Source organism: Artemia sp. Qi Xiang Cuo, chromosome 5, assembly GCF_049724085.1.
Source record: "Artemia sp. Qi Xiang Cuo chromosome 5, ASM4972408v1, whole genome shotgun sequence".
NCBI lineage: Eukaryota > Metazoa > Arthropoda > Branchiopoda > Anostraca > Artemiidae > Artemia > Artemia sp. Qi Xiang Cuo.
The window spans coordinates 70154893-70170182 of NC_142798.1; the positions used below are offsets into that span (position 1 = coordinate 70154893).

Below are 15290 nucleotides of genomic sequence, written 5' to 3' on the forward strand. Positions count from 1 at the left end.
TAAACGTTTACTATCAAAATAACCATATTATTCCTGAGTTATTCCTGACTTAAGTAATTTTAATACCAATGCCACCAAAATCAGTCAGTAAAAATGACCTTCCAGTCCTTAAAATTCATTGCCCCTCCCCCACACCCAAAAAGTTTTTGAGAGTGACGCCTCTGAATGCTATTTGAAGAGAAAAAACTATAAATAAAAAGACAATTGGCAATTAGTTATTTTGACTTGCTAAAATAAGAATAGGTGATTGCCGAATGAAAATTTTCAATGGGTAATTTATGCAATTCCACTTTTTTCTCACAATTTTTCGTATGTTGCTTGATGATAGTTATGTATAAAATCAAAACTTTAAAGGGGCTTTTGTCTGTTGCTGGTCCAAATAGTTGCAAAGTAATGACAGAAACTCAAGCTTATCACTGAGAATAAAAGAAAAATGGAAACTGTGACACATAATATTACCTAGCAAAATCCTAAATCGAATCAAACAGTTCGTGGTAACGAACTGTAAGTAAGTAGCGACCCGGCTCAATAGTAACCGAAACTCTAAAAACTGGAATTCTGTTACCAATAGATATATAAAAAGAATCAGATTTTTATGCTAATTTCAAATATATATGTTTCGTCAAGTTCCGAGAAAATTTGCCTTATCCGAGAAATCCGAGAAAATTTGCCTTATTTTCGAAAAAAAAGGGGAACCACAACCTAAAAGTCATATAACTTTAATGAAAATCACGCTATCAGATTCAACGTATCAGAGAACCCTACTATAGTAGTTACTAGCTCCTATCTGCAAAAATGTGGAATTTTGTATTTTTTGCCAGAAGAAAGATCACGGATGCGTGTTATTTGTTGTTCTTTTTGTTTTTTTCCCCCCAGGGGTGATTGTATCGACCCTGGGGTCCTAGAATATCGCAGGAGAGCTCATTCGAACGGAAATTAAAAGTTCTATTGCCCTTTTTAAGTTACCAAAAAAATATAGGGTAACTAGGCTCCCTCTCAAGCTCATTTTTTCCCAAAGTCACCCGATCAAAATTTTGAGATAGCTGTTTTGTTCAGCATGGTCGAAAAATACAATAACTATGTCTTTGAGGATGACTTAATCCCTCACAGTCCCCGGGGGAAGGTCTGCAAGCTTTGAACTTTGCCCAAGGTTTACATATAGTATTGGTTGTTGGGAAGTACACAGTAGTTTTCAGGGGGATTTTTCTGGTAGTTGGGGGGGGGGGGTTTGGGGGTTATGTGGGAGGATTTTTCCATTGAGGAAGTTTTCATGGGAGAAGGGACATTGCCCTGAAGGGGGGGCGGATTTCTCAGCATTATTTAAAAAACGATCAGAAATTAAATAAAAGAAACCTATTTTTTCAACTGAAAGTAAGGAGTAACATCAAAACTTAAAACGAACAGAAATTATTTTGCATATGATTGGGTTTGCCCCCTATTCATTACCTCAATCTTTACGCTAAAGTTTTTTTACTTTCATTAGAGCTATATATTCTAATTAACGGCCTTTGTGATTAAGGGGTAATTCTTAAAAAATTGGAACAAAATTTAAACTTTAGCGTAAAGAGCGAGGTATTGAGTTGGGGGCGAACCCCCTAATATACGAATATAGAAGTTCGTTACGTAAGTTAATTCGTAAGTTATGTCAGAACAAAATTTCGAGAAAGCCATTTAGCCAACAAAAAAAAAGTAAAATCAATGTGCAACTTTTGTTTAATTATTCATGTACGGTGAGCCAAAATCAAAGCTGCATTAATTCAAAAACATTTAGAAATTAAATAAAAAAACAAGTTTTTTTAACTAAAAGTAAGGAGCGACATTAAAACTTAAAACTAACATAAATTATTCCGTATATGAAAGGGGCTGTCCTCTCCTCAACGCCTTGTTCTTCACGCTAAAGTTTTTTATTGTTTTAAAAAATCAAGTTTTGAGACAGAGTAAAACTTAAGCATAAAGAGCGAGGCGTTTAGGAGGGGACAGCCCCTTTCATATATGGAATAATTTCTATTCGTTTTAAGTTTTAATGTCGCCCCTTACTTTCAGTTAAAAAAAAACTTTTTTATTTAATTATAAAGAAAACACAATAAAAGCATTGGTATTATTTATCTTTTTTGGTACTTGTATGATATACCCCCTACCGCTCAAGTTGTTCAAGCATTTACGCGCTGTAAACCGTTTTCTGTCGCTAGTTCCATTCGACTTAGCGTTAGAAAAGACAAAGAGAAGTGACAGAATAGATGCCAAATATACAATTTGGGCTATATATTTATACGTTAGGGGGTTGGTGACCGCCGTGCAAAAATTGGGGTTGCAAAGTAGCAATGCTACATGGAAGTTTTCAAATTTGTTGGCAGATTTTGTCTGAAAATACCATTTTTAGATATAAAAATAATTTTTGCTCAAAGAAAAGCTGTCAAAACACAAGTTGTGATACCCCGTGAAAAAATTTGGGTAGCATAGTAGCAATGCTGCTTGTCAGTTTTCATGGCATAGTAAAATTTGTTGGCAGATTTTGTCTGAAAATACCAGTGCTTCCACTATTCCCGAATTTTTGGGGATTCCCCCAAAAATCTGTCTTGTCGAAAAAAAAATGGTTCCCAAAAATCCCTTTTCATTCAGGGTTGCCACCCCTAGTGATTTTAATAGTGACAATCCACCCTTAGTAACTATCCCTCACTTAACTTGACATAATTTTTTCATTACTTTCCAAAGTTTTTGTCTCAATTATTTACTATACACTAAAATCAGACATAGATGTTTGAATTACCAACTTTTCTTCCTATGCTAGTAAAAGAAAGAATTTCATCTGAACGCGTTTACGTTCAGTGTTGTTCTGAGCATCGAAAATTTTACCGAATACCAAAAAAGTTGGGGGAGTGGCGCGCCCCTCCTCCAAATAATTAGTTCATTTTTAACCTAGCTGTATAAAATAGAGTTGCGACTGTAAAATAAAGAAGTACCGATTAAAGGAATTGCTATTTTTGCCAGGAATCTTCACCATTCAAAAATTTGTCGAACTCTGCTTCATTCGGTATGTAAAAATTAAGTACTTTTCTTTTTTCCTTGAGAATTTTATTTTGCATTTAACCTTTTATCTTCAAATATATTCCCCTCCTCCTCCCTTCACCATTGCTACTCTGGTGCCCTTCCCCCCCCTGCAATATTTTTGACGGACGTCCATGCTTAATTGAGTGATTCAACTGCAGTCTAGGATCTTTTCACGGTCTATGAAAGTTGTTAAGTAAGTGAATGAAATTTTACGGAATAGATACTCTGCTCAAATTAGGACAACCTCCACAAGTTCTAATGCTTGATCAGTTATTAACCCTGTATGAATGCTAATCCTGAGATAAAAATTAATGAAAATAAAAAAAAGGGTTGTGGTAGAATTGGATTTCCATTTAAGATTTTTCCTAAATATAATCTCCTTACCGTAAAAATTGCAGCCCCTCCTCTCTTCCCCCCTTAATGACGCAAAATCAAGCTTTGATTATATTCAAATTTGGGGAATAGTTTATTAAAACGGAAGCGACCCCGACACATTATTCATAAAAAATTACATATTATAGCCGAAAGTGAAAATTCGGTTATTATTTCTAGATTGTTTTCTTTTAAGTTTTATATTATTTTCAGACTTTGTTTTACAAACGGTTGGTCTTAGTTTCTTACTCTGCTACCTGATATCTGTGTTTGAAGATTGACCAAACAGTATGTGGTAATGAACTGTAAGTAACTCGACTTAACAGGTACCAAAACTCTAAAAAAGGGCAACTACAAAACAAAAAAGAGCTTATTTTGTTTTTGGTATGTTTTTTTTTTTCAGGTGATGTATCGTTTCTGAAATATCTCTTCTCACGCTGCTGTTTTTTAAAACTTGTTCAAACTAAAAACTCATTGAGTTTCAATGTCACTATGTAAAAATTTACTTATAAGTCGTTGTTATTATTCGTCCTTGTGGACAAGTTTCGACTTACTCCACTTCTCTTCAACTGAAAAAAAATATTTGTCCAAATCTGGCACAAATAGCCAAATTCTATCAAAACTGTTTATTCGTCAGTTGAAAGAATCTAAAAGGGGTTGGTAGCTACCAAGGTGTACATACTGTTAAAACAGGTAACGGGAAAGTTGGAAGGTGGATGATAAGCTGCCTAAAATAGTCACACTACAATATAGCAGCAATTCTCTGTTTATTTTAGGTGTTATATTAGGCCAAAACTAATATCACAGCTTCAGAATGCATGTGACTACCAGACTGCCAATCAATATTGTTCTCCCAGAAAATTAAATTGTGCTTTTTATAGTTGTAATATAGTGATCAATGAGTATCAAGCATGCAGTTGAATATGCATTAATTTTATAATACCAGTAGCATTAGAGTGTACAACTTCATCCATAAAGTAACAGCAGTAAGTTATATGCAGTATACTTCAGACTTTGAATACTATACTCCACAAGTAGTATTAGAGTAATGTGATACAGTACGTTTTGATAAAATGGTACATATAAAATAATGGAGTATAATATTTATGTCTAGTATATGGCCTGCCACTGAATTAGATTACAATGTTGGTTTTGATTCAGAAAACTATTGATATTTCCAACTGTAAACTATACTAACTTACTAACTATACTAAGTTACATCTGTTATTTTTCTGCTAATTTTATGTATAAAAATACTTTTTGCTCAAAGTGAGGCTGTCAAAACACAAGTTGCGCTGCTAAAGTGTCGGCAGCTTTTGGAATTCTGCTACTGGCAGCTTTGAAACTTTTTGCCAATTTGGTTGGGGGTAAAGTATTTGGACAATGTGAAGTCAGAATACAATTCTTACTTCATAATATCAGAATAATTGTAGCTAATACATTCTGTTGTGAGAACCGGTGTACTACTCCCCCCCCCCCTAATGTGCAAATATATAGCCCAAATTTGTTTCTAAAGTATTAAATTTTTTTCATACTTAGGCATATTTTATTAAGATTAACCTAACTTCACTTCTTGGGCGTTAGGGGATATATCATACAAATACCCTTTTTTTGGGATTTGTTTCCTTTTATTTATACGTTTACTTTGCGTCGAAAACTAAATTTCGCATTTATAAAATAGTAACAGTGTTTTTTTTTTTTTTTTTTTTTTTTTTTTTTTTTTTTTTTTTTTTTTTTTTAGGTTCGTTTTTTAGATTCTTAGTCTTCTTATTTTTTTTCTTTGTTTTTAATTTCACTTTACCTTTTCTTTTAATCCAAGCTAAATAAAGTAAAGCTAAACTTTAACCAAGGTCCATTGTTACTGGTTACTCATGATTTTAATTTATGTTCAGTCAAGGTGTCCAATTCTGTTCAGTTTCTGATTTTCTGTGCTGGCTTAGTTGTGTTTTCACACAGAAACGGCTATTTTCGCGTTTTCATTCGGATTTCATCTGGTGTGTGTGCAAGTCATGACGGTCCTACGTTTTAACTGAGCTGTTGAAAAGTGCATCCGTTTTAGCAATTTATTGTTTTTACTCAATCTTATGTTTCTAGTTTTGCCATTTGCGGTTTAAAAGATAGAAAGAACAGATCTGAGATAATTATTTTGAGTTTTTGGTATATCTATTATGCTTGAGTTTTACGTCAGAGGTCTACGGCTGTGTGAATCAGTAACATTTGTAAGTGCTGAGTACTGTTCAGTAACATTTGGTTCAAAATTTATTATGATTGGTAGATGGCATTTGAGAGTAGGGCAAGAAATTGCTCAAAACGAATATAAATTATTATGTTTTCGTTTAGATCGATTTTACGGAGAAGTCGATCCCGTGGCCGACAAGCTGCTACGTCGAGCTGATGAAATGCCCCGTCTGGACAAGCCTGAAGATAGGTCCATTACAACCATATACCTTGGTAATCTCAATGGAGCTATCTCTGAGAAAGACTTGAGGTAAGTGCACTTCATTTTATTGAACAGTTTATTGTTACCTCTAATCCCCCCTCCCTCAATAGAGGTAGACCTTTGTAATGTGTTATTCTTATGATATATGTAATAACAGCACCGCCTTATAAATAATAGTATTAATAATTACTCTTTATTGCCATAATAGCACCCAACTAGTAGCGGACGTCGCACGACAAGAAAATATAAGACACAATAAAAAAAAATATATATATATATATATATATATATATATATATATATATATATATATATATATATATATATATATATATATATATATATAAATGAATTATCAAAACTTTACTCATCCTTTTCAAGAAGGTAATCTTTGTAGTGCTTCTCAAAGTACGGATGAGATGCTTTTTGGGTTGGAGCACAAAGGAATTGGCAAGACGAAATGAGGACTCTTCCGTGTGTTTTGGGCCGACTGGTTTCTTGGTCTTGAAAATCCACTCAAATTTTGCGGTGAGCATCATATTTTAGGCTTTTTTTTTTAATGCATCGTTTTGAAAGGTGCACCTTTCAAATAGCTTAATTGCATGGAAAGGATTAGAGAATTATATCCAGTGAAGGGGAAATGGAAAAGTGCTAATATACACATAGTTTTGATACATTATTTTTCTTTAAGGGGGACAACCGTTATATTACAAATTTCGTTATTTTTTTTTTGCTTTTCAGCTATGATTTGTAAATAAAGTAAGCACCCCCAACTGGAGAGGCAGATGCGTAGGTAGAGGGTCTTGGGGTCACATAAAATGTAATGACTGCTGCCAAGAACGTATCCAGGATTTTTTTTTTGGGGGGGGGGCTAAAAATCTGTATGAAAACGAATCAAAAATGTGTTTATGTTCTTTCTTGTTACGTTTTTACAGTTGGACAAACATTTTGGGGATACCTCAAACGTCATACCCCCCCTCCTGGATACGGCCTTGACTATTACTATTTTTCTATTATTTCCTGTAATCTGCCTTTTTCCTTTTACTGTCTTGACGAAATTCATATACCCCCCAAAAATGATAACTTACATATATATGTGATTGAAGAAATATATCATTGAAAGGAAAAGTTACATTTACGGTTAAATATTTTTGACTATGTAAAAATATCTTACTTTTTAGTCGCTTTTTATAAATTGTCAAATATTTTGTGTTGAAACTTGGATTTTTACTTATAAGTAGTTCCAAGGTTTCAAAACTCTATATGTTCTGTCTAATCGTTTTGGATTATCTGTTTAGTTCAGTCTGACATGTATACAGTATTTTTATTTTTTTGGAGGGGGGGGGGGGACTTCAAAGAAAGTGTCAAAAATAGAGAGGTTTTTAAAAAAAAAATAAAGGTTCAATGTCAAAATATTGGAGTAAGGGATTTCTGGGCCCAAGGGTATTTTCCTCCTCTATGTAATGGCCTGATACTTTTAGATTTAGTGTGTCAAATCGCGAATCATTTGGACGAGTGGAAGCTGTTAAAATTAGTTGCAATAATCATAATTATTATACAGTGGTAATGCACTATGAGCTAACTTTTGAAACTTTGTTAAATTGGGGGGGGAGGGGTTTAACAAAGTTAAACTTTGTTTAACTTTTGAAACTTTGTTTGAACTATTGCAACTAAATGAAGTGGGAGAATACAGCTGGGGAAAGGGTCTTCCATTAACTTTGTCCAAATACCCCATTCTCGGAAAAATGCGTGCTCTAAAAACAGACACTTCGTGCTTTGAGCCCTCCCCCATCCAGGAAAAGATACCACTTTGATTAACTTATTTTATATTTATTTTTGTATTCTTTTTAGGGACAGTTTGTACCAGTATGGTGAAATTAGAAATATTCACATTTCAGAGCGTCAGCAGTGTGCTTTTGTGACTTTTACTAATCGATCGGCTGCTGAACATTGTGTTGATAGCACATTTGATAAACTTATCATCAATGGTAAGTGTTTAGATGTTTTCATTTTATTTATTTTTATACCTAAAACAGCTCGGTTGCAGTGAATCCTAAGGAAAGCCGAAAAAGGAAAAAGGTTGATTCATTTGAATTATTCTGTGGTATTGAAAATTAAAACGAACAGAAATTATCGTAACTATCCATAGTCACGTCTAACCCTCATTTTTTGCACTGAAGTTTGATGTCCTGTGCTGATGTCCGTTTCTCCGCTGATGAAGTTTGACTTGCACTTCACTAGAACACGTGCACATTTTCAGACATTTTTTTGCATTTGAATGTATATATAATGAATCTGATTATTTATCTATACTTAGAGCAAGGGTGTATCTGGGATATATGTTCCTGGGGGGGGGGGGGGTGTTACAAAAGAAAAACATTTAAAAACGCATCAAAAATATGTTTATGTTCATTTTGTTACTTTTTTGCAAGTTGGAGTAAATTTCGGGGGGGGGGTATTCAAGCCCGGCAACACCCTCCTCCTAGATGCGACAGTAACTTGGAGTGACATCGGGTGGCCATATTTCTACAAGTTTGATTTAATTCAAAAGTACTGAGCGGCAATAGAAAGGGGAGGGGGGGGGAGAGTGCCTTTTATCGTATGTATATTTTCATCCTCAACCTCCTCTTTACGCTAGAGCTTAACTTGTAGCTAAATGAAAGCAACCTCTCATGTATAGGATACTTTCTGTTCGTTTTTAGGTATAATGTTGCTTTTTATCATAGAAAAAAATTGCTCTAATTAATATAAAGAGGTCATCAGAAAATTTTCAATTTTTCAGTTAATTCAGAAGACATTAATATAGTTTTCGATGTCACACATTCTGCCTGATGTTTGGATTAGTGCAGTGTGAGTTTTTTTTCTTTTTTATTTTATTTGTCAGTGTAAAAAAAAGAAGAAGTTGTGCATTGCAAAAGGGTTATTTTCTAAGTAAAAAGGCAGTCAGCAGATGATGCTTGTGGAGTTTTGAAGGCTGATGATAAAGCAAGGAATCAACATTTTTGGCCGCAGAGCCTTGAAGGGGGTATATAATATTGCATGTGCTTTTATTGTCTGTTTATAGCATATGAATACATATCTGTGTATTTATTTGTCAAATTTCCAATAGAGACACACCTGGATTTTTATCCGTAAACAGCGCTGCCATTAGTTAATAGCTACTCCTTTTGTTGCATCCCCTAAAAAAGTATCCCACTCGAATATATTTCCTAGGACTTTTACTTTGAAAAATAAATGTAAAAAAAAAAATGTTCTCAGCTAAATCATCGCTTCCTAACCATCATGCACCATCAGCTCTATGAAAGTATTCCCAAGTTGTTTTTTTTTGCTGATTAAACTTTTCGTTGAAGTTGTATAGTATTGTCTTTTTTTTTCTCTCTCTTGTTCCCTGCTGATTTTTTTGTCCATGGAGGCTTGCAGTTGAAGATCCCACTCATTCCTCCCTCTTTATGTTGGAATTGTGCATCTATTTCTGTTATTGTGTTTTTGTCTCCATTTCATCGTAAGGTAGAGATAAGGTAGTCATTTCAAAAATCGCTATCACAAGCCGTGTAGGACCGAATTCGAATTTCAGAGTCAAGAAACAAAAACAGGACTTAAGTTTAAAAACATTACACCTAAAACTGGCTATAGAATGCAAAATTGAATAAACAAATAATTCATTAATCGTTATTTAAAATAGTCATTTTGTCAAATTGGTCAGAAAAATATAAATATATATTCTTCACGAATTGGGACTTTTAAGAGCTTGTGATAGCCGTCTTCAAAATTTTTTATTGTCCTATCTTTTATGTAGGATGAGAGGGTAGAAAGATTTGCAATAAAAGTAAATTGAATACCGGGAAAAATATTTAATGTGTTAGATCAAGAAGAAAAATACAACCAGCATTTTTTAAGAACATAGAATAATAGTCATTTTTTTTCTTTTAGGTCGTAGGCTAACTGTTAGATGGGGGAAATCACAAGGGAAATTCGAAGAGCGTGATATACTCGGAGGAGATCAACCAAAAACAGAACCAGTTCCAGGAATTCCTTCAGAATTGCCTCCACCTCCTTCTGAAGTACAGCAGAACTATTTCAACATTGCCCCTACATTAGCACCTCCTATTAGCGCTGTGTCTATGATTCCGCCCCCAGCAGAGGAATACGGTGCTAGATTCAGAGTACCTTTCATTGGCGCACCTCTTCCAATGCGGCCAGCTCCGATGATGATGACACTCCCACCTTTTATACCCAGACCTATAGGGTTGCCTCCTGGTGCGCCAATGTATCCACCCCCTAGAGTTGGTTTGGGAATATATTACCCATCTATGGACCCAAGTCGCCTCGGCGCAAAACCAGAATAAACTTCTGACTGGATCGATGAAAGTGAAAATAGTTTTATTTTGTTTTTTTTAATGACACTTTTAATGACAAGTCTTCTGTATAAACTATTGTATTACGTTTCTGATGGCTCGTTAGCTCTCTTCTAACATAGTTCCCGTTGAATAAGTACGCCTATCACACTGCTTTACTTTATGTCCGCAAGAATGTAAACTCGATTCTGATTGTCGATTTTCAGCTCACTAATTATAACAGACCAGCTAAATCCAGAGGTACAAATTCATGAAAATTTGGGGGGGGGGGTCAACCGTGTTTTTCAAAATTTAGGGTGTAATTTTAATGATTTTTTTTTCAATGAAATACAGAGAAAGGGTATTTTTCTATGGAAATATAAAAAAAAGGTGTTTTCCGGTTTGTTTTTTTTTTTTTTGGGGGGGGGGGGCAAAAAAAAAAATGGGGTTAAATTCAGTCCGACACGTTCCCACCTCAAAAGGTGCCCCTATCTAGAGTTAATTTATTATCATGTAAAATTAGGGATTTTGTTTTAAATTGAGCAGAAATAAAGTTCAAGAAGCTGCCATAAAAGGGTTAAACTTAAATTATTGATGCAAAAAGCATTATAAGGTACTTATATGATGTACCTCCTACCGCTCAAGTTGTTCATGCATTGACGCACTGTAAACAGGTTTATTTCGCTAGTTTCTTTCAACTTAGCGTTAGAAAAGACAAAGGGAAGTGACAGAATAGATGGGATATATATATCGTTTGGGATACATATTTGCACATTAGAGGTGGGGGGGGGGTTGGGGTAAAGTATCTGGACACAATGAAGTCATAAAACAATTATTACTTCATAATATCAGAATAATTGTAGCTAACATATTTTGGATGCAAACCCACTGTACTTTATCCTCAACCCCCCTAATGTGCAAATATATAGCCCAAATTTGTTCCTAAAGTATTATATTCTATCATACTTAGGCTTATTTTATTAAGAGTAAGCTAATTTCACTTCTTGAGCGGTAGGTGTATATTATACGAGTCCCCATCTTAATTAGGGCTGCTAATGAAAACATGTCGTATAAGTTTTTTTTTTTCGTATATACGATTTAATGGGGCATTAATTTAAATTAAGAGATAAAAAGAATACGTAATTGGAGATGCAGAAAGGACATAACATATAAGAAAAACGGGATAGTTACTTCAAAATGAAGAAAGGATATAACACAAACGAAGGATTTCCTCGGGAGTGACTTTTGAAAAGATAACAATGCATGAGGAGAATAAAAATCCACCATTATATGCCTTTCATTTAGTGATTGTGAAATAAAACTTATTGTGAAGGTGGCGGAGGAGTTCGTCCGGAAGGATGCAAACTTTGTTTGCTGACCACGTGCCACTGGATATAGGGCTTAACCCCCTAACTAATCGCTCCGAACATGGCTGATCCAGCCTCATGGGCGCGGGTGGAGCCCACCCCAGGGTCTCTCAGTGCCCAGGATTTCCCTGGTGTCAATCAGAACCCAGGCCTAGGGACAGTTGGGCTTGCGACCCTCCTCCTGAAAACAATTGCAATGAAAAGAAACGTTACTCAAGCCTCGGATCCTATTCGTTTTAACTCCTTACGACCTCGGCACGTCCCCGGACATCTATTGAACCTTGCTGACCAAGGTGGGCTTAGAATAGCCACCTGGAATGTTTTAACCATGAATAACCACGGATCCAAAGACTTTCTAGGGTTTGAGATGTTGATATGTGGAATTGATTTATTTGCAATAACAGAAGCCCACTTGACGGGATCAGGTGATGAAAAAATTACCAGTTCTGATCACAGGATGATTTGGTCAGGCCAAACTTCTAGTAGAAGCAGTGGCGTAGGCCTGCTTCTAAACAAGAAGGAAAAGAAATGCCTCATATCCCACAACCTAATATCAGATAGACTACTCACTGCCCGCTTCAACCACAAACACGGGAAGATGAAGATTTGTGTGCTACGCACCAACGAATATCTCTCCAACGGATGAGAAAGACAAATTCTACTTGGCTCTGACAGCTGCTCTCTCTCGGATTTCCCCTCATGGTGTTTTGGTCGTGGTAGGCGAATTCAATGCAACTGTAGCTGACCCCAGCGGAGCTTTTAAATCTGTAATTGGTCCAGTTACCCCTGATTCTTTGAACGAAAATGGGACCCGACTCCTCCAGCTGTGCGTCATGCACTAACTGGTCATTAAAAACACCCTGTTCCACAGGAAGGACATTCATAAATCAACATGGTATAGCAATGACGGACGCACGCGAAAGATGATCGACAATATTATAGTCAACCAAAGATGGCGGTCATCAGTCACAAATTGCAGAACCTATCGCTGCGCCAGAATCGGGAATACTGACCATAGATTAATTGCTGCCAACTTCCGTCTACAACTCAAAGCCCAGCCTATAAAAGGACGCCAACCAAAATTGGACATTTAGAAACCAAAAACCGAGGAATTCCGCCAAAAGTATTTAGTTGAAGTCCAGAACAGATTTGAATGCCTGAATACCCTTGTTGACCCTGACACGTTTTGGCAGACGTACAAAAACATTATATTAGAGGTTGCCACTGAGACAGTCGGTCGAAAGATGTACTCAAAGAAGCCCTGGCTGTCGCAAGAAGCTTTGCGAATTATTGAGCAACGCAGAAAAGCGCGGCTGGCCGGAGATATGCCCTCCTACAGACGGTTAAACGGGGTCAGGAACAAACTTATCCACCGAGACAAGCAACAATTTGTTGACAAAAAAACTGATGAGCTAGAAGATGCAGCACGAAAAAGTGACACCATGTCGCTTTTCAAGCATGTCAGAGACCTCAGCGAGGAGAAACCTCCAAAGATAGGAGCAGTTAAATCCACCTCCGGTGTAATGCTCGAAGATGAAACCGCGCAGCTTGATCGATGGAAGGAGCATTTCACAAAGCTGCTGAACGCCGACAGAGTCGAAGTCGATCCCGACCTAGTCGCATCCGTTGAGCAAACAACAAGCAAAAATCTCCCAGAGCCTGAGCCTCCCTCTGTAGTAAGAGATACAGAATGCTCTAAGGAGGATGAAAAACAACAAAGCACCAGGAACCTGCGGGATCACCATGGAGTTGCTAAAATTCGCAGGACCGACAAAGCTACTGTGGCTGCACATGCTGTTTTCCCTCGTTAGGACAACAGAACTGATTCCACAAGAATGGAAGGAAGGGATAATCCTCCCTCTATGGAAGCGTAAAGGTAGTCGAAGTGATTGCTCCAACTACAGAGGAATCCCCCTCCTGTCGGTTCCCGGCAAATTATTTGCCATGACTTTGGTAGATAGAAGTACCCAGTTCATCCGTAAGTGCTGCCAGATTCAGCAAGCAGGTTTTATTCTAAACAGATCCATGACCAAGCAGAACTTCAGCATACACCAGGTTGTAGAGAGACCCCGTGACCTACAGCGCACAATATACTCTGCCTGAGCTGAATTTGAAGCAGCGTTCAACTCGCTTGACCGGCAGTCTCTCTGGCTGATACTAGAACGAACAGGTCTCCCGGACAAACACTGTCGCCTGTTCAAGGCGCTATACACTGGTACAAAAAGCTCCGTCCAGGTTAATGGTCGTCGAAGCTCACTGTTCGAAATAAATACCGGTGTACGGCAAGACTGCGCTGCTGCTCCTGAACTGTTCAACGCGGTGATTGATTATGTCATGGATCGAACCACGAACCGGCTCCCCTTCGGACTAAGGTATGGCGACAGAGTTTTAGCCGATTGCGACTTCGCTGATGATATTGCTCTGATATGCACTTCTGCAGCTGAACTCGAAGAAGCCCTTAACACACTGCCAGAAGAAGCCCTGAAAGTGGGACTACACATTAGGTGGCAGAAAACAAAAATAATGATCGTTGACTCCGCAGGTAACACCGCCAACTCACCAGCATTCAACGTATCAGGGCACACCGTGGAGGTTGTCAAGTCTTTCACCTACCTTGGATCTGTCATCATGGAAAACGGCTCAGTCGAAACTGAAGTTCAGTCGCTCATCGGAAAAGCCGCATCAATTATGGCACGACTATGCCGTTCAGTGTGGTCAAAGCCCAAAATCAGCCGAAAAACAAAAATGCAAATCTACAACACCACCGTAACCCAAGTCCTTCTCTACGGTACTGAAACCTGGCCGGATGCTGTTTCTGGTCGTGATTCCATAGATGTGGTCCAAACAAAGTTCTTGAGACGTATTGAAGGGATCAGATGGGACGACTTCGTCTCGAACACCCGATTGCTGGCACTAACAGATCAGACCCCCAACTCTCGTCAGGTCACTGCACGAACCCTACGATGGTTCGGCAATTTGGTCTGCATGCCAGTAGAAACAACCGCCATCACTCTCTTTAATTTTGATTCCTCTGCGTCGGGCCGGAAGTACCCCTGCGGAAGGACCCGGTTCAGATGGAGGGACAGCCTCACCCAGTACCTGTCAATGATCGGCACTGATATACAAGAAGCAGTCACGCTTGCACAAGACCGTTCCGAATGGAGGTGAAGAGTCACGTGTCTCACTACGCTGGACCACCAGCAGGAGCATTAAGTCAAGTAAGTCAAGTCAAGAAATAAAACCAATTAATCTTTTGTTTTGCTAATCTTAAGTTTATCAGCGACAACAGAATTCGGTTTGCTTCCATTTCTCGTAAAAATAATTTATTGTTATATTGCTAGTTTAGGTGAAATAGGTTATGTCCATCCGGGGTGTAATTGGCCATGGGGGGGGGGGGGAAGTACCCCTAGCTTGCCCCCTCTACCCAGCTGAAATTTAGTCGCTTAAGTTAAGTAAGTAAAGCGGTTATGTATGTTTGCTTACCGAACTTTGGGGCCAAAATCACCCAATGAATCTTAAATTCTAGAAACTATATAAAATATTAATATATATAAAATATTAATCTTTAGAATCTATAGGCAGTCTTAACAGGGAAAAGATCAGTAGCAATACATATTTTACCTTTTCTAGTATTAAATTTCCTTGGGTGCTTTTGGCCCCAAACTTCGGTAAGTAAACAGACGTAACCGCTTTACTCAATAAAACATTTGGAACCGGAAATATAAATCT

The 15290-nt window shown here is 37.3% G+C and overlaps 2 protein-coding genes across 2 annotated transcripts in view; both read left to right on the forward strand.

Annotated features, from left to right (window-relative positions):
* LOC148952458 (pre-mRNA-splicing factor RBM22) overlaps nt 1–10349 on the forward strand; it is a 53111-nt gene extending 42762 nt beyond the window's left edge. Inside the window, exons 6-8 of the mRNA XM_089089892.1 lie at nt 5761–5908; nt 7712–7848; nt 9791–10349. Of these exons, the coding sequence (XP_088946018.1) occupies nt 5761–5908; nt 7712–7848; nt 9791–10206 (701 nt within the window). The 3' untranslated portion in view covers nt 10207–10349. The remainder of the gene's footprint in view (nt 1–5760; nt 5909–7711; nt 7849–9790) is intronic.
* Nucleotides 10350–13895: 3546 nt separating this feature from the next.
* On the forward strand, nt 13896–14729 carry LOC148952459 (uncharacterized). Its single transcript, XM_089089209.1, has one exon. It carries the CDS (start codon nt 13896–13898, stop codon nt 14727–14729), a length of 834 nt encoding a protein of 277 aa, XP_088945335.1.
* Nucleotides 14730–15290: the final 561 nt, after the last annotated feature.

Coding starts and splice junctions, on each gene's coding strand:
- LOC148952459 (XM_089089209.1), top strand. CDS start 13,896: ATGGATCGAACCACGAACCGGCTCCCCTTCGGACTAAGGTATGGCGAC.